The sequence below is a fragment of the Drosophila ananassae genome, chromosome 2R, assembly GCF_017639315.1.
Source record: "Drosophila ananassae strain 14024-0371.13 chromosome 2R, ASM1763931v2, whole genome shotgun sequence".
In the NCBI taxonomy this organism is placed as follows: domain Eukaryota; kingdom Metazoa; phylum Arthropoda; class Insecta; order Diptera; family Drosophilidae; genus Drosophila; species Drosophila ananassae.
Window position 1 is genome coordinate 22,487,074 of NC_057928.1, and position 20,164 is coordinate 22,507,237.

General features: G+C 39.8%; 1 protein-coding gene and 1 long non-coding RNA gene across 5 annotated transcripts in view; both read right to left on the minus strand.

Moving 5' to 3' along the window:
* The window catches only part of LOC6507824 (serine-rich adhesin for platelets), a 105,246-nt gene that overhangs the window by 50,188 nt on the left and 34,894 nt on the right, over window positions 1-20,164 (minus strand). Inside the window, exon 1 of one of the 4 annotated variants that reach the window (XM_014909999.3) lies at window positions 3,479-3,981. The exons of the other annotated variants lie outside the window; for them this stretch is intronic. Within the exon in view, the coding sequence (XP_014765485.1) occupies window positions 3,479-3,521 (43 nt within the window). The 5' untranslated portion in view covers window positions 3,522-3,981. Of the gene's footprint in view, window positions 1-3,478; window positions 3,982-20,164 lie in introns of those variants that run through there. 4 annotated transcript variants of the gene reach the window in all.
* Window positions 948-3,471, minus strand: LOC116655785. The gene is made up of 2 exons (XR_004310846.2): window positions 1,175-3,471; window positions 948-1,111 (listed from the first exon to the last, which is right to left on the minus strand). It is a non-coding gene; the product is annotated as an uncharacterized LOC116655785 (long non-coding RNA).

The following is a 20,164-nucleotide window of genomic DNA, read 5'->3' on the forward strand; positions in this document are numbered from 1 at the left end:
GCAAAAGTTTGCATAACAGCAACGGAAACCGTTATTGCAACAGTCACAGCCACAACAACTTGTTAGACTCCGGCACACTCGTCATTTTCTTAAGAAAAAACCCCACAGAAAGCTTCTTTCCGTTTCTTGGCAATCTCTAGCTGGCAACAAGCTGACAACAAGCATTCCAAGCAAACAAATTTTTCCTTTATTTACCAAATGCATTGAACATTTTTCGATTCCTCGCTGGCTGGTCCTCTGAGGAACAGATAGAAGAGGAGCCTCTTGTTGTGTCATTTGTCAAGGGAAGGGGAAGAAGTGCAATGCCATTCCCCAGTAGTCCCCCATGACAAATGTTACGCAATCACAAAAGTCAGGGAGGGGGGGGGAAACGATGCGTTATCAAAAAAACATGAGAAAAGATGGCTATCATCTGCAGAGCTTGTAAAATGTTTAGTCATTACTGGGCTAAAAAATCACTGAAATAAATTAAATTCCCCTCAGAAACTGCAATCTTGGCCCATATTTCAGTTACCGTTAGCCTCTTGAAGCCATAAAACCCAATTAAAGAGCACTTGCAACGCCGAGAACGCACTAAAAATGGAAGTGATAGAGCCATCAACAAATCAAGCACTCGAAATGACTTAATTACATCAGAGATCATCAAGAATCGGCCAAATAAATAAGACAAGACCAGGCCTGGCCGGGCCGGGCCGGGCGAGTGAGGAGATGCCCAAGATATCCAAATGACTTAATGCGAGGAGAACTGTAAAAAAAAAAAAATAGCTGCACATGCAACTGCAACATGTGAACCCACATAAGCCCCAAGCCCCAAGACCAAGAACGGGCCAAGAAATCTTGATCTAGATCAGGAAGGAAATCAAGAGTCGTTATAATTGATTAACTGCAACAGGGTGCAGTGATGGCCAAGAAAATGAAGAGAGCCACCAATAAAGAGAACCATAAAATGCAGATGAAGAAGAAACCGAAACAGGAAGACTTTTTTACTTAAAAACAAAAAGAAAAAGAAAGAAAAATGTTAAATAAGAAGATGCATTGGGCAGTCACGCATGCGCACTCTCTGTCTCTTTCTGAATCCATCTCCTTCGGGGGGGCTGGCTATTTTGGGATGCTGGCCAGAAAGGGAAAACAACCGTTGAGTGGCGCATCGTTAGAGAACAGCTTCGAATATTACGGTAAAAGCAGTTGCCATCCCGTTCCATCCCAAGCGATTAGATGGCCATGATTGCACTTCAGAAAATTGTTAGGATTTTTTGGAAAATTTTGAAAATATTTTTGAAGTGTTTTTCTTGAAATATTTGATGTTTTTAATTTATATTTGTAATATTTATTTCCTCCCCTTTTCATAAGAATTATCCATTATTTTTTCAAGTGCATCTAGTTGGTAGATAACTTGCCCGCTGGCAGAGGTCATAAAAATGGGGGGACTCCATCGGCCAAGGAGGGGGCGGCTGCATCGGCTCTGCTAGACTGACAGATGCGTGCAAGTTGGCCATAAAAGAGCCCCAACGAGCTGAGGAATCGAATCGAGAGCCGTGGAAATAATTTAGCTGACACAAGTCCGGTGCGCTCCAGCCCAGTGTTCACTGTCCACGGTGTCCAGTCAAGTGTCCAGTGCGCTGCTCTTCGTCTTCGTTGTCGTCTTAAGGAAATGCATTAAATGAGAATCGTCCAGACTCCGGCCGGCTCAGTGGCCCAGAGGCGGGGGCCAGAATAGACCGAAAGGGTGGCGGTGGGGTGCAAGTTTGTAATTTTACAGTTAGGATCGTCGGTAGCCAGCGGGCAGAGGGAATTTGGGAGCTAGGGAGCTGATGGCCACTACTGTCCAGCAATAAAATCAATTGGACGAAGGAGATGGATGTGAGCGCATAAACCCAGTTTTAATTCTAAAATAATTATGGTTTATGGAAGGCAGTTAAATAATAAATATATATTGGTAATTATTCTATTTTCTAATTATAAAAAAATAAATAAACTTGATGGTTTGTTGGTTAAGCCATTATAACTGCCATTATTGAGCTTCTTAAAGTGGAAAAGTTAAACAGAAGTAAGATCTCCCATTGTAGTCCCAGAAATAGACTTCTCAAAATATTTCCGCATTGTAGTGGCTCTTTTGTGTAAACAAACCAATCGATTGGAGGCTAAAACAAAGCAGAATCCAGTCCAGAAGAATGTATCGATTGCCCGGCCGAATCGAATCCTAATTAGGACAGATTTAGAAAGGTAGATAAATATTATAAAGCTATCAGCGAGCTGGTCCAAGTCCGGGCTGGTCTGGCCACGATGGGGGGAATGTATGCCAATCTATGGCCATATTTTTTATAGATTTCCATAATAAATCTCTGCAGTCAATTGGCCGAGACCGGGCAGACAGACCCACCAGTGGACCGAAGAGGGGCTGGTACCTAAAAATCTGTCCATGACCTTCTTTGGCCAGAGATGTAGAGTGAAGTGCGGAAAGTTCTGGCGAAAAAGGGGGAGAGTCTTGGGGACTTGGGCACGACTTTGAACTTGGTATGGATTTGGTTTGGTTTTTGGTTTCGGTTTTGGGTTTTTGGTTTTGGGTTTTTTGGATTTGGGGATCTACATGGAGGACAAATTGTGCCCGGCATTTGGCATGCAAAATGCGATCTCGACTCTCTAAATCTTCAAATTATATGCTAGCCGAATCGTGCTGAGGAAAACCTCAAAGATTTTCTTTCACTTTGTCGTCCGGGAGGTTCCTGTCCCTTTCCATGGCTGTCCAACTGAATGAAATAGAAAGAAGATGATCTCCAACAGCCTGACTGAGGCCTTTTCTAGGTCGAATTTGGCCAGCGATTAGTGGCTAGAAATAATTTCCAACTCTTTCACCCAGCATCTTTTCATTTTATTTTGTTTATAATCAAAAGTAAAATGATTGCGATTTCGTGTTTTGGGTTTTGGGTTTCGGGCATTGTCTTTCTTTCTAGGAAGATGACCCAGTTGCCTGCCATTTTCATTTCTCATCTTGCGGTGATGAAAGTTGGGGAAAACAGCAGGAGTTATAGGCCCTTAAGGTTGGCCCAAATAATTCTAACTTTATTATTCTTGTTTTCTAAATGTGTGGTGAAAATACTGCTTATTAGCCATTTGACAATTACCTCATTGGAATATGTATATCTCCCTCAACCCTTGCCACACCTTCTAAACCGCAAAAGCCTAGGATTTGTATTCGTGTGACCACAAAATGCACCCCTCCAACGTTGCGTATGAGTAATATAAACAATCAATAAATTCTGCCGTTGTCTGAGTGAGTCAATTCGATGACAAATTCTTGAATGGCGAGCAATATTGATTGTTTGCATCAATGAAATATTTAAATAAAAATAAAATACATATAATAACAAGGTTTACTATACTATACAGGACAAATACAAGCCTGATTATGATTTATTTGTTTGTTAAATATTTTTTAAATTTCAATATAAATTATTTAATTAAAGTAGTATCTCTCTACCTTGTTTGGCTATCAAAGCAGCACGTCTCTGTAGGCGATACATTTTCGGTGTGCTTCTCTTACTAATCTGTTCTAAAACTTAATACTTCAGAGCAAAAACTTCACAATCCCGAACAGTTCATTGTATTTTGTTTACATATGGTTTTTTTTATAAATTTTATTTTAATTCACTTTCAGTTCCACATGCGACACAAGATCGTTGAAAGAAAAATAATCGTTGACTCCTCAGCTCAGTCTGTTTCTGGTTTTTGGACAAATTCCGAAGTCGGCAGGTTGGCAAGAAGTACGATCGCTTGAAACCGCCTGAACCGCTTGAGATGACGTGCAAAATTGAACTGAACTGAAAAGTGAACTTCCTGCTGCTTGCGAAAAAAGCTGCCACACGATGAAGGAGAAGTAGCAGAAGAAGAGGACTGAGCTTGTAGCATGGAGCAGAAGAATAAGAAGAAAAAAAAAAATGTTATATCTGAAGATCGAAGAGGCGAGTCTCGTGTAGGAGTCTGCGGGTCCCGAGAATCGCGAATCGCGAATCGGGCAACTGCAACTTGTTTGGCTGTGGAGATCGCCTTCTGGCTCTCCGGCTCTGCTCTTTCTCCAGCTCTGTCTCAGGGCAAGAGCAGAGTCGAGTTGAGAGAACCCATGGCTGGAAAGGCTTTGGCAGAAAAAGCGCAACAAAAAATAGCCAAGATCTTCAACGAGGCATAAGGTAAACAAAACTTACGCCAAAACAGAAAGAAACAAATGGCAGGAAAAGGAGGAGGGGGCCGCCGAGAAGAACTTGTTTCCATTGTCCATAGTTGGGGCTATATGTGCTGGGGCCTTATAACGAATATAGATTTAAGAGAACCGACTACCTCTAAGAGCGCAGTTCGAAGCGAACCTGTTGCATTGGGTCTCAGCCAAGTTTGAATTGGCAACAGCAACCTACTGGCAGTGAACTTGGCTCAAACTTGATCTTGGGGCGGGAGGAAAAGCTTCTGAAGAAGGGTTTCAATGGCAGTTGTGTTAACAAGTTGACAATTTTCTTAGTTTTATTTGATATTAATTATCTTTTTCGTTTGCTTCTTAAATAAAATCTTTAACAATTTATCATTCTTACTTAGAATTAGTTATTTTTAAACAATATTTTGACATTCAGAACTTGAAACATTGACCTTCTTGTGCCACAAATACAGTGATTAATTTTAATATTGACATTTAAATTTAATATTTTAAAAATTCTCTTCCATTAACACTATTTATATTAATGGTTTGCTGAAACAGCCCACATGTTTCTTAAGATAGTTATTGATTAACAAAGTTGTCTAGATAGTATCTCTAAAAATAATTTAAATCTTAAATCCTCAAGCCACCCAAGTCTTCTGTAAGTAAGATTTGTAAACCGCCTCGTAAACAAAATGTTTCAAGATCCCCTGTATTCAATAAGCAAAACTACTGTTTAAGTGCCTCAAGATCGCCCACTTTTTTACGAGTTTTTTCTCCCTTGCACCTTAGTTGACTATTTTATCCAATTACGAGCGTAGTCGGAGGGAAAAGGGGCGTTCAAAGACTGTAAAAGTTGACACATAAAACAAGATAAGTGGCGATTTTCGATGGCATTCAAAATCAATAATCAGATCGTTGTCGTTGCGTGTAAACGAGCCATCGAAAAATCGTAAAAATTAGCCCATGGCCCTTCCACCAAATCGCTCGTAAAAGTGAAGAAACCGAAGCGATCCTCGTTGTAAATGTGCCATAAGCCATAAACCGAGATTTGATAGTTACATTAGCCAATAAAAATTGATACTACCTAGAACGTTTCCCCATTTTTAATGCCCCCTTCAATGAGGCAACAAAGTTGAGGGCTCTGGCTTGACAACTCAACCAAAAATTAGATATCCATCCTGAATGCCAAAAATAACCGTGCTGGTAAGAAGTTAAGACTGAAATCAAAACAAGCCAAAAACTATAAAGCGTGAGAACATATTCATAGGTTGAATTGAGATCTTTATCTATCAAAAGTTGTAAATCTTCTTCAGGTCCGAAGCACGGAGGCCAGAACACAGGTCTGGCATGTAAATCTGTTTTTGGTCTTCCCTTCGATCGTCTGGCCAGCTACCAGCTACCAGAACAAAATATTTTGTCAGTAGGGGCAAAATAAATGGCTTCGACGGCAAACTTTGACCCAATTTGATTTTGGCCAGGAATATACATGCGTACCACCGATATCTGCAGAGTCAGTGTCAGTTCGATCGATCTGCCAGAAGTTTGTTGAACTTGATTAGGTTTTCGGGTTTGGGGGCGTTTCTACGATTGTTCATGCCATAGATCTTGTATCTTTTAATGCTTAAACAAGGAAAAGTTTACTAGCTGGGATAAAAAACAATACATCTTAATTAAACAGATTCTTCTTGCAATAATTTAACAGTCTGTTCTTTAAGAGATCTATAGTGTTAAGTGTAATTAAATTAGGGGATTACGTATTTCATAATTACTTCTTGGCGTCAGTCTGCTTAGCCCCCGCTCTCCAGACCGTTCTTTGTTACACAATACTCGCCTTATATAAACAGTCGAAAATTACCTTGTGCCAATTGCCACTCAACCTGAAGTGGACGGACCACAACAAAACGTATATCTCTCCCTGCTCCTTGACTCGGTTTCCCCTCCAGGAGGAGGAGGAGGAGGAGGAGTAGGAGGCCCCGACCACTATTCAATGCCCATAGTGGTCATAAAAAACATTTCACGAATTTTTAAAGCAAACTTGAAAATGGGGCCCAACGAAAACCAAACAAAAGAAAGCATCGCACGGGCCGAAGACAAAACTTTTGAATGTGAGCGAGTGCGATCCATCTATAGAGTACAAAATCTACTTATTTTCGCATACAAAAATCATTAAAAGCGATCGTTGAACTGCGATTTTGGCAACCAAAAAAAAAAACAGAGCGTTGGAGAAGTGTGACAGAGTCGCCCTGAAAACCAACATCATGGCTTAAAAATAAAAACATTATGGAATCTCGGAGCGAGGAGGAGATTAGCTAGCAAATCAATAAAGGAAAATTAATCAATAAAGTTGTGCCCGAATTTGTCACACAATTAAAATAAATTATTTAAGATTCCCAATCATTAATTTCAATTTATAAGCCAGCGGACTGAAGAGAAGCAGCGCCGAAGAATTTCAATTGGCATTTAATTGTGTTGAGAGGTTAAAAAATTCATTGGCGACAGCCGCCAACCAATCGATACAATTCCGACTCCGATTCCACTTTCGGTTCCAATTTTCGTTTTCGTTTTGGAATTCCCCCTAAAGCATTCTGACCTTCAGCACTCATTGATATTTCGTTCACTTTACTTTACTTTACTCGCTTATATCGATATTTATTGTGATTATTATTGAATTTTCAATCGGGTTCTGGTCTTTTTGTTTATTTTTTTGTTTGTCTTTTGGGGTTTGCAGAATTCAAGACCCCTAAGAGTTCAAAGGGTTTAATTAGAGCTGATAAATTGTTAAAAGATTTGGAATTCTGATGATTAATGTGAGTATTAATAGTATTCCCCTACCCTTAAGAGGTCATAAACTCCATTTTCTGATCAATACTAACTACTGCCATCGACTCCCCGCCAAAACTCCGTCTGTCAGTTGTCAGTTCTCCCAGTTTCCTGACTCTTATCAGCTTATATTTTGTACACCCGTCAACTTCTTGTCCCCTGTCATTACCGAGATACTTCGCTGCTTCTTAATTTTCAGATATTCTTCGTACTATTATGGGCAATGATCGTGTCTAAATGAAATCTATTTTTTGTTTTCTTGCTGCCAAACAGCATTTTCTTCTTCGGAATCGACTCATTCATGGCTAATTTGGCATTGGAAAGAAGACGGCAATAAAGCCTCACTAATGCGATTACATTACAGGTCTTAGCCCCGTTCCCTTTGCCAGCCAACCTCCACAAAGAACCTAGCCGCTTAATACGAACTCCGACTAATAACAAAAGTGAAAAAAAAAATTCATACTCAGGAGAGACAAGTCGGTGACCACAGAAAAAATGTTGTATTGTTCCAGTACCATTACATTTCGAAGATTTATTTGCCCAAAGTTGCCAAAGAAAAGTTTCTAAAGTCAATGAACGTTACGTAATTTCAATTAGGGTTTTTTTTTCCAGCTGAGCTATATGTAAGGGGAGTGTGTTTTCATTTCGGAAATGATGAGAATGAAATTGCATTTAATATTTTCAGAGTCGAACGTAATTAAGAAGCGAAAACAGACTAAAACGAACTAATGACTCTGGAGGTCATCAGACTTACCTAGACAATTACCCAGTTAAGGAAAAGATAGAATCACTCACCTAAAATGAAAAGAAGAGAAAAATATATAAGTTCAAGGTATTTAATAAGATATGTTATAAAGAAGAAACCCCATTCGAATCACTTTTGATTTCTTAAAGTATTCCATTAATCCAATTCCTTTACTTGCCATGCGTCACAAGTCACTACCGATTAGGCCACAACATGCTTGGACGAAATTGACAGATTTTTCAGTTTTGAATTTTGTTCCAAAAATGTTTTCGTTTTTCAACATAATTCGCTGTGACAGCAATGGGCATAACTCTTTTGGCTCAAAACTGGTACGACTCAGAAAAAAATGTATATAAAAAAAAACATAATTTATAGTTCAAGTTGTAGTTGTCGGCTTATATAAATGGGAAATTAATTGCTTAATTTAGTGGAATGGATTGCGAGAGTTTACACAAAACGAACAGCAAATGGAAATCTTCCCGTGGCAGCTCAGTTGGTCGTCTGACAGTTTTATCACATTATTAATAAGAAATAGAGCCATGGCCAACTGCAGCCACCACCACAGGCTTGTGGCTTGTGGCCGATACCAGGAATAGGTCTTTATTTGCAAGATTTCTGTTCTTTTCAGATGTATAGTATTCTGGCCGTCTGGTCGGTTCCCTGTACTCTCTCGGGTTCTGTGTGCGCATCTGTCAAGTTTTCCACGCCCTCGTCTGGTCCTAAACTGTCAACGTGGTCATAATTCATAATAAAGCGGCAACGGCGCCGTCGATTCTTGTCGCTCTTGTTATTTTGCCCAGTTTTTGCTGTTTTTTTTTTTTGTATTTTGCCTACGCTAAAAAGTCCACAACAACGCGGCAAATACACAGAACACTGAGCAGCCACAAAGCGAGCTAAAGGGCGTGAGGCTGGGGGGATAACTCCTCCACTCAGTCAAGTCAACAAAAGGCATTTTGCAAACAGTTTGCAAAAAAGAGTGGAAATCAACAGAGCAATATTGTTAAGCCGAAGCAGGATTGCTCTAAAAAATGGTTATTTAGTTTAATATTTAAGATCCAAACAAATAGATAGTTAAATGTTATATTATAATTCTTCTCTAATCCAAAACATTACTCTATAAAATAGAATATTACAATTTTAAATCCATTTTAACTTTTATTTAGTTTCCTATACCCTGGCCACTTTAGAGTAATATTGGTTGGGTTGCTTGAAACTTTTGTCATGGCTATATAAAGATATATGTATATACATATATTCGAGAATATGCATCCGATAGTATAGGTGTTGCTGGACTATATTTGCTGCCTTTTGTTATCACGCCCAGTGTCCCTCGATCCAGAAGCGCCAACAAATTGTTGAATCGTTGACTCAGCCCTCAGCCAGTTTTTATTTTCACTTTTGCCACAAAAAGCAGAAAACCTCTCAAATAAAAAAGAGATTTATAGTCCTAAATTGGCTTAGATAAAGAGTCAATAAATGGCAAGTGGGTTTGTTTGAATTGCATCCAGCTTTTTTTTTGTAAAAATAACACAGAGTCGAAATATTGGAAAATAAATGTAGAATTTAAAAGCCCAACAACGAAGGGAAACTAATGATTTTTGATTGATTTAAAGTGCTTCGTTTATGGAACAGGTTTTTTGAAAATAATCCCAGCCAGATTCCTTGGCCTTTTTTAGCCAACCGATTTCCATTTCTTCTACCCAATAGAGCCTTATTAAAAGTATTTGCTATTCCTGTTCCCCCATTAGCGATTCGCCTCGGTCAATAATAAATTCAGAATGCTGGAAAACATTTCGCATTGCCATATCAATGACCGGGCCGGAGATGCAACAACCACGAGGAAAGAAATGCAATTACAAATAATATGCAACTTGGTCGTTTATCTTTATCTTATTTATGAAAACGACAACAAACCGACAAATGCAATTTATGTGTTTGTTGCCGGTCATTGCAAAAAGGGCGGCTGGGGGGGTGATGCTTCTCTTCTTGTTGCAAGGCAGCTGCCACGATGGGAGCAGCAGCAGCAGCAGCAGCGCGGCAGCATCCTATGTAATGCTGCATAATGGACAATGGGGCAGAGTGGTGGTGGCGAGGCATCAAGAGGGCTGGAAGCCGAGACTCTCCCCGAAAAAGAAATGAAAACCATTGCCCACTAGGAGAGGAAGAAGTGGCAACAATTGTCGGGTATTAGAGATACAGATAGAAGGGCAAGCGAAACCAAAAATAAATAAATAAAAAAAAGCTGAAAAATGCGGATATATTTGTTAATAAAAAAGTGACAGTGGAACTATTAAAATAGGAAAGTAAAAAAAAATATAGTATACTTTTTTCAGTAAAGATAGGTAACTCTAAGAGAGTTTTATATAAAAGAATAAATGTCTTTTTATATTCTTATTTCTATTTCTTTTAACCACATATATTTTCCTATATTTTATGTAGTATATTTTTAGTGACAGTTTCTAAAAATAATATGTTTAAAACAGACTAGATCCATTCCCCACTGTCTCCAAAAATTCACAATCATCGAGTGGCATTGAGATCGGGGAATTGGGGCTTAAGCCGAGTACTTTACTCTTCTGCCACTTCAGTCCAGATTTTCGGTCTGGGGTTTTCAGAAAAACCTGGAAGTAGGAAGTGAGTGCTAAACTGCAAACTGCAAAAAATGAGAAAAATCCCTTTTGGGCTCGCTCCTTTTCCAACAGAAATAAACGGCGCACACCACGCAAAAAATCAACAAAAATAAATAGCACTTTATGGTCGCAATGGAGGCAGAAGCGGCAGCAGGAGTAGCAGCCACATCCTAGAGCACCATCGGCAGCAGCAACTTGCAACAAATATTGCGTTTAATAAGCGCAGAGCGCGTAGGGCAAAAACAAAAGGCCATGGGCCCAACCTGTTGCCAATTGCAAAGAGGGATTGGACTTGGCTTTGGCCCTGGCTCTGACTCTGAATCTGACTCTTCGGCTGGAGCATCTTCTATTGATAGTCAATGACATTTGGTGTTTGGCTTGTGGCAGCAACAGCAACAGCAGCAGCAGCAGCAACTGAAGTTGCACTGCCGCCGAGAGTTGGCCATAAAAAACATCCACGGCCGGGCAAAAGCTTCTTTGTTGCTGCTGCTGCCGTGACTGCCATTGAAATCCTATAAAAATGTTATCTTAATGGTTTTTATGTTAGCGAAAGCCATTAAAACAACAAAAGCCCTGGTCGGGGACTCTGGTCGCAACTCTGCCACATGCAACAGGCAACAGGCAACGGGCAACTGGCAACTTGCAACAGGCAACTGCTACTTCGCCTTCCTGCAAATAAAGTAGGATTTTACTCAATTGTACGATTGATCAGCAACAGCAAGGAGAAAAAAAAGAAAAAAAAAAGGTCTAGCTAAGGGAAAAGGCAGAGAAAACGTTGCCAATCGGTTCCAAATGGGTTGGACAGCAGTTTAGGGCCCGATGCAGATTAAGACTCGCGAGCTTTAACTATTTGCTTGATCAATTTGAGGGATATGGGCTGCTAAAGAATGCCAAAAGTAAGGGAGCGGTAAGCAGTTGAAAATAAAGGTAGATTCTAAGGGAAATTTAAATATATCATTCTAAGCTATTCGAATAAAAGAAAATCTAACAACTAACGATACCTATTTCAAATCCAAATTAAGAATTCTTTACATGGAAAATCCTTGATAAATTCCAACTTTAATGCACTCCTCTACTACCTTTATTCAAGTGGTATTTAAGCCATAACCGAAAGTGCTTCTGTTCTAACCACAAACCGCAAGATGAGCAGTAGCAGCAGCAGCAGCACAACGGGAATCCGTTCACACGCTCCCCTCACAAAATTCCACCTCATCATCAACCGACAAAAATTCCACTTGAGCACGACAGATGGCCAAAAAAAACAACACACTCAGCTCGAATATAAGTTCATATATCCGAAAAGCCAAACAACCTACCGCAGTGTCGGACGAAGCTCAGCCAACAATACATCACAAATGACAACAACAACATGGCCAACGAGTGCAGTTTGAGAGCCATTGCAGAGAAAAGAATACTTTACAACACTGATTTATGTTTCAAAATTAATAATGGAAAAATATGTCATGTCTTTTCTTTTAAAATTGCAAATAAAAACTTTTTTCTTGGAAATTATAAGTTAGTTATTAATATCTTTTATTTATAGTTATTTTAGTATGTATTTTTTAAAGTGTATTAGCTTTAAACCTGCACGAGTGATATCAGTTTACCTTTTTATCAGCCACATTTTTTTGCTTTTGTCTTTGGCGTAATTAAATAAAAGCCAACTGTAAATGTTTGCAGAAAGGCTATACGGAAGCTTTTTATAAATCGTTTAATATGCACGGGGCTCTACGTTTTTTGTTTAAACTTTAAAGAATAAGGGCTTAAAAATAAAGAGTGAAAGAGATGGCTTGGGGGAAAAATGAAAGAGATGGGTAGTCGGATTGCAAAGTGAAGTGAAGTGCGACAGCTGCCGGTTTCAAGTGGCCACCACACAGAACATCAACAAAAACATCAGAAAAATCATGTTTTACATTTTTATTTTTTATTCTTTATTATTTTTAACTTCACATTTTTTATTTTTGTGCGAGCCATCAACAGTCGTCACTCAGTCTGAAGCACGAAGAGCAACCTGTCAAGGAAGCTTCGCCAAAAAATCAACTTTAAAATATTTGACAAACAAAAATTAACAATAAGAACAAAGGCAAACAGACGGAGATGAAGTGAAGTGAAGCTGAGAAGTGATGGGTTGCGATAAGTTGTGATGGATGCCCAAGGTTCTGATAAGTTCTGATAAGTATATTTTATGTTTTATCAATTTAGCCTTTGGGCTTAAGAAAGATTTTAAGAAAACGATCAAATATAATAGGACTAGGTAGTCTTTATAAATCAAACTTGAGAGTTGTACTAGTAATTAGCTACTAAATCTCTGAATCTCTTTGAGGGAATCTCTAATAGGTACTTTACAATTGTTTTCCAAACATTTGCCTCCAGTTAAGTGCCCTCCCTTACGGCCCACAATTACTCAGAAACCTCTAGCCTTTAGTCCAAAGCTAATTGCATTTTCCACTAAATGCGAAAACAACAAAAGACAGGCACTGGAGAGTCTTTCAAGTCCAAAGGGGAGCCCGGCCAAGGCGGTGGGGCTGGAGGAGATTCGGTTTCAGGAGGGCTAAGAAAAAGGGCTTCATTCACCAGTAGCATCAAAAGCTATTTAAAGTCTTTGACACTTCATTTACAATGAAAATGAGAGGCTCCACGGAGCGAGTGAGAGGGGGAGCTCTCAGCCCATCTCACTCCCACCATGTGCCATTAAGTGCAGTTCGTGCTAAGCCCCAACAAAAGGCATCTCGCCAGGGGCAGACAAAAAACTATAAAGAACGCAAAAATAAAAACAAAAATCCAAACACAATAATACAAAAAAATAAATAAAATATTGTAGGCCATAATAAAAAACCTGAAAGTGAAACCTGAGCAGAGTATGCTGGTCCGAAACCGAAAAAAAAAAAAATTGAAAACTAAAATGTCTGGTTGGGGGGAACTAAGTCGGGGGTGTCGGGACCAAGTGTCGCTTGGTTCCTCGCCCAGGATTCCTGGAACTGCACTCGCATTAGCAGAACCTATTTTTTTGACTGATTCGAAAAAAGGCAAAAACCAGCTCATATACATACATACATATGTATAAATGACCATTAACCGAGAACTCAAGCTCACAGAGCGTGAAGCGAACGACATAAAAATGCAAAATTGCGTAGCATGGGAAACTGCAGGACTGTTTTTAAAAGGGTCCTACACTGAGAACTACAGAGAATCAAAAATTTTAATTATTATAGGGAAGTAAGCTTGGAAAAAATATAGCATAAATTTAATTTTAGTAAAGTTTTCTTTAAGGTATTGCCAGACTTTATCCTTCTTAGTTTCAAGTGCAACCAAATTGCATTAGTCATCCAACTTCTGTGGTTCTAACGTCTGCCTTTTTGGAGCAGCTTTTGGTCGCTCTCCCCCTGACACTCCCTCTACAGTCTTCCAACTTCACCCACAACTAATGTTGGCTAAAATAAAAAACAAAACCTATATGAAATAAAAAAGGTGTAAACCTCACGCACGAAAAAAGTAAAAGGTTGAAGCGCAAAAACAAAAACAGAACGACGGCGCCTGGCGTTAAAATTTATGAGTGACTGGCGGAATGGCCCCAAATGGCTGAACGACAGTTTCTCTGATTGACCAGCGGAATGAATGACGGAATGACTGACTGCCAGACGGAAGAGGATTTCTTTCCAGGTGTGTGGCCTGGAAACTTTTTTGTTTGTATTAAGGGAGACGCCAAAGTGCATCGAGGTAAGAACAGTGGGAACTAGAGCCAGTTTACAGGTAAGATGAAAGTTCTAGAAACAACTTCATTTAAAAGGTTTTTAAGGAATGTTGTTTATATCCTATGCGATCACTGTACCATATTAACCACAAATGATTCAAGCTTCCCTAAATCCTTACCCTTAAATGAGTCATTCTGCATAAATTCACAGGAAACCGGCAAGACAAAAAACCCAAAAACCGCCTAAATATAATCGAAAACTTTAAGGTCTCGAGGCTCCCAAGAACTCAGAAAAGCAAACATTTGGCAATGGACCAGGCTAAGAAGTTCCTTTCGGTTGTGAGACCACCCAGAGAATATTTTAGCAATTTTTGCTGAATGAAAATTGAATTTGAGGCACATAAATTATGGGTTAGCTCTATGGAGGCGAGGATATTAGCCTGAGAAGAGAATTTATGCGGAAAGGAGAGCCATCAACATCAGCATCAGCATCAGAATCAACATCATCATTATCTTCATCCTCGTCGTGGGTATATCGTCATTAGATAAAAGGAGAAGATGACTCCGATAAAGCTCTTTCCCAAGAATGACCTCCGACAACTCGGCGATTGCGTGCACTTCGCTTGGAACGTGGCAAGTTGGCCAGCAAGCAAAAAAAAAAAAGAGAAGAAATAAGATACAGATAGTTGGGATGAGTTGGGGAAGAAACGCTGAGATGGGCAGCTCCAGATTGGCGACTGCAGCTCATCAGGCATTCGTCGCTCGTGTGATCCATCATCGCTCCAGACTAGACCATAAATATTAATAATGTCTGAACAAGCGCCAACTTCCTTTGAAACGGCATTTGGAATTCTAATTAAAGCAGTCAGCAACTTTATCTCCTCGTACTAGAGGCGAATGTGAAATGGAAGGAAGGGTTTCTTGATCTGTACGTGGCAAGCACGTGCCCCAAAGGGTCTTACAAAGCAATGCTCCTCATTAAATAGCAATTAGATATTAGAAGCTTACGGGGTAAAGGAATAAGGTGATAAGATAGGGAGTAGAAATCCCAGTAACCATCTCTAATATGGCCAATAAGTGTCCTTTGGCTCGTATGGATCCCGTTAACATTGCCCCCACGATCGGGCCCCATGCTGTTAATGTTAATCGCCGCTCTGCTAACATTTTTAACAGCAGGTGCAACATTTCCGAACCAACAGGCAACAAAAACACATAAACCCAATAAGGAGCAAGGCAAATAATGCTCTCTGCTCTGGCTTTTTGTTTGATGGCTCCAGGAGCAAAGTCAATAGAGTGGAAGAGAGCCAAGAACAGTAGCTACTAGGTAGAGCTGTTCTTGTTCCTGTTCTTTGTATTTTATTTAAACAATTTACAAGAAAGCAACATTCCAGCTGCCTTAAAATGGACAAAAGTTGGCACAGCCACCAAGCCACCAAGCAGACTGGAGGGAGCAGACTGGGACGGAGACAATGGCGAAATGTTGGCGCGACAGCAACATTTTTCTTGGCACCATCACAGACAATGTACACAAGGGAGATAGATGGCCAGAATGGGAGAGTGGGTGCAGTGGGGAGCTGGGGAGTTGGGTTGGGGGCTTAGCGACTAAGACAATAAACGCGTTTATTGACTTTGTCGGTGGTGGCAACTTGCAACTACCAGCCAGCAACTAGCAACTACCAACTAGCAACCATGCAACTTGCAACTTGCAATTGCAGTAGCAGTGCGACCTTAACATTCGAACAGCGTTAAACAGTTAAAGAGAGTTTAGCGGCCGCAGAAAATGTTAATTGGGTGTAATGTTAATTACACTCAGGTATTCCAGGTGCAACAAGGTGATGGGAAAATGAAGTGGAGTAGAAATGGTCGAAACCTGAAAGATCTAACAGGCTTATGGATCTTAAGAGAGAGCCAAAAAGAAATAATAAATTATAAGCAAGCTTAGCGCCCTCCGTCCCAGCAACAGCAAATAAATATTATTATCACGATTTTTTTGGCTCCCTTAAAAAAAAGCCTGGCATTGTTGTTTCTGGCGCTGCTTCCTTATTTCTTTTGCTGGCTCGGAGCTGTTCAAGACAACAGAAGACACGCAATGAAGACAACATCTTGAAAAGGGTCAAAACATCAAACCGCCCATGATGGGGAGCCGGTGTCGGTTGAAGTTGGAGGGGCTGTGCGACTTCAGGGATTTGGACTCGAGATGCAAAGGGATTTCTTTCTCTGCAATCCTTGTGCCTTTTGATCTGCGCCAGTTGATAGTAAACAGAAATAACAACTGAGCCGGCCAGAGGGATAAGGAATAAGGGAAGTGGAAGTGTATATCTGACGGCGTCTTTATAGCTCTATACAAAACGAAATCAAATGAAATGAGAGATTTGCAGCACGCGAGATTTATGAGCTGAGACTTTGAGTTGCTTAAGGAGAGGTCCACAAAAGTTCATAAAAAATTGGCCATGGCCATAAACGATTTGGGCCATTCAATTTTGGCTTAGGACTTTATAGGAAGTGGTTCCAATGAACAAGAAGTCTTCAGAAATATTTATTTAATCAATTCTGGGCTAAGTGAATGCATGATTTGTAAAAAAGCTCTGTAGACCCTATACTTTATCTAATGCCTTGAGCTTCATTATGGCCATAATGGTCTTACCGCCGTTGTCTCACACACACATAACCGTAAACTTCACGCAGCAACTTTGAAAACAAAATGCCATGTAATTAACACCAAAATAACTGATTTTCGCCAAAGGAGCGAGGGGAGGCGTGTCACGTCGAATGCTTAACGTAATTAGCTGGCAACAGGCGAATCGAAGGAGTCACAGGAGTGAAGTGCACAGCTTCCATTTCTCTTCTTCGCTTACAGGCCGTCTCTTTGTTTGTAAATTATTTGCGTCGAATTAAGGCAGCAAACAAGTCTTTGACGGCAATGGCGACTTTAGAAGTTTTCGTCTCTGTCGTTAGTGTACAGTGGGTATTGCAATTACATAACTAATATATTGAGAAGGTTTAAGATATTCTTAAATAAAATATTTTATTTAAAAAGGATAAAGAATTCCTCATGAAACTATAAAATGGCGAAAGAGGGAATTTATACCAAAAGTATGCTATACTTTTAGGCGTCTTATAAGGCAGGACTAACAAAGTGCTAAGAAAAGTGCTTTAAGTTGAAAAATACATAAAATTGAAGAAAAAACTTAAGCAATTATTTAGATATTGTATAGAAAATACTATTTTTAATAGATATGTATTTTTTTTAGACGGAAAACCCTTTGTAGAACCCTTTTTCCCACTGTGTTCCACTAGTACTGCCGACTACAGTTAGAGGATGGAGGAGCCTGTGATTGTTGGCCATTTGTTGTGCAACGGGTCCGGCTGTATTGGCCACTGCAACAATATGGCGCCACTAATTAGAAATTCTTAGCCCACAAAAAAAAAGTAATCGAAGCAGCGGCAGCAGCAAATAGCAAACAGAAACCAGCAACCAGCACAGCGTACCAAACGAGGTGAAAATATTTTTGTCGGCGATGAAGCGACAAGGCGACAAGACCTCTGACAACGGAACGGGAGATCTTTCGACATTTAAGGAAGTGCCAAAGTGACATTAAATAGTTCTGTTCTGGCGTCGATCGGTTCTTGAATGATGTGACAATTGCCACCAGTTGCCATAAAACTGTGGGGGGGTTGGAGAACCATTAAGAGTCTATGAACCAGACTTAGTTTATGTTTAATTTAGTCATTATTAAGTAATACTAAAATATAAGTACTTTGAATTAAATTGCTTAATAACCGCACGTCTTCCCTCTTGCCATTGCCAGCTAAGCAAGTTTTTTAAAGTGATCCCACTGAGACAATGACTGTATTTGGCCCAAAAGGCCAGGACGGCTTCCATTTGGGTTCTGGTCACATGCTTATGAGCATTTAATTAAATGCAAGAACAAGCCAGCCAAGAAGTCCAAAAACTGCATACTTAATGCATAGAAGAGAAAAAGGCAGCTGGATCGCTTTGGGACGCTGGCGAGTCCCAAAAGTTGCTAATTAAAAAGGCAAACAGCAGCAGCAACAGCATCAGCAGCAGCAGAAGCGGCAACAAATGCAACAGGAAGCAACATCTAGATGCGGCACGAACGAAAATGTTGTTAACCTTTCCAGTTGTGGCTGCAACAGCAACAAATACAACAAGGAGCCTGCCTGGTTGTCTTTTGACAAGCCAAGGAGCAAAATGCTATCACCAGGGACCTGAAAAAGCAACAACAGCAGATGAAACCGCCTAACGATCAATAGAACAAAAAACAGAAGCGGCAGGAGAATGGGCCAAAACCAGCAGGCAGTTGCAGTAGCAGGAACAGCAACAACAGCGACAATGTTGCTGCATTTTCGTGCAGTTGACATTCGTGCCAAGGTGGCCACAGCAACAACATCAAGAAAAGATTTATTTTTACCTTAAAAACGAAGAAACGTATACCCTTTTGTTTATAAAATATTACTACTGATTACTTTCGATAAAGGAACTAAAAAAAACTTCTTAAATACATAAATTTAGTCCCTTTTTTGTACCTTTTTTTTATTACAGTATTCTGGAAATATTTATATATTTTAAACCACTTTTATTACCAAGTGATACAACCCCTTTGGGTTGTTGTATTGGCTAAAAGCAAAGGCCAAACTCATGCAACTCCTGGATCGGGCGGCAAACTGTTGCAAGTTCTTAGAACGCGCCACATGCTGAGCTGACTCGTCATTCCGTCCCTTCAGCGACTATTGAACTTGAATTTTAAGTGCCACTTCCCGACTTTCCGTAAACTTTCTATAAAACACTAACTATACCCGTAGAGTACTTGAAGTAGAAAAAAATTAAAGTTCTGGACACACTCTGTATTCAAATAGAATGAAAAATAGAGAGTTCAATTAAACTTTAATTCGTTTGTTGAATTTCATTTTATTTTTATCCATCAACATTTTGTTTGGCGAATATTTTGTGCTGCAAACAGAACTTTTTCCCTGAAAATTCCATACAAAAAGCAGCCATTTTCGCCACGAACAACAGTAATAAATTTTTAACTTGCAAACCAACTAGAATGAAGCCACGAAAAAAAACTTATTTCGCATGGACCAATGGATGAAGAAGGGAAATTGGATTTGCACGCGCAGAATCTTCCAATAAGCGATAAAATTAAATTTGCGTATAAAAGTTTATGCACCCAAAAAAGGACGACATGGCTGCAATGGCAGGAGGAAATAAAAGGACCAGAACAGGGCCGCTGCAATCGACTCAGACAATTGCAGTAGAAAATTGCATATGCTAAGGCCCGACTAAGAGAGTGACAGAAAAAGGGGCAATTTCTATGCTAAATGCACAGAAACAAGGCCAACGGGTCTGGGCCATGGCTGGGGGGCCGGTTAAAATTGCCAGCAAAGACCAGAAAATGCAGCAACTAAGATCCAAATAAAAAAGAAAAGACTAAACAGGAAAATTGAATGGAAAAGGCCAATGGGAAAATTTTCTCAACACAAATGGGCCAAAGGACCAGACAAGACAATTGAAAAATCAACGAAGGAAAAAATGGCTCAAAGCGCAAAGGTTCTCAAAGGATTTCCCTTCAATATATACCCGAACTAATTATTGCAGTTCTTATAATTTAATTCTTTCTATAACTCAAGAGTTAATCTCATAATCATCTACATATATTTACAAAGGACTTTTATTCCACTTTTCTTTTACCAAAATGTAAAGAAATTCAGGAAACAAATTTAATTTTATTGGCAAAGCCAAAGCGAAGGACAAGCAATGATGGTCCACTCAAAGTAGTTCAACAAGAAGCTCTACACTTCCCCCTTTTTTATTTTACCATCTCTGCCTTTTTAGTTTTGTTTGAAACATTTTTTCTGGCGTTGCCGCCCACCCAAGTAGTAACTACTATTTTTATCCCCTTTGCTCCTTGGCCACTGCACTCTGGTATCCTTTTTGCTGTATTTAAAGCAAATTAAACAAAATTGCGCGCAATAAAACTTAATGGCTAATTAAATGGGATGGGCTGGTCTGGGCCGGGCCGCTACAACTTCCTATCCGAGGGAGGGGGCAAGTGCAACAGTGGCACAACCAG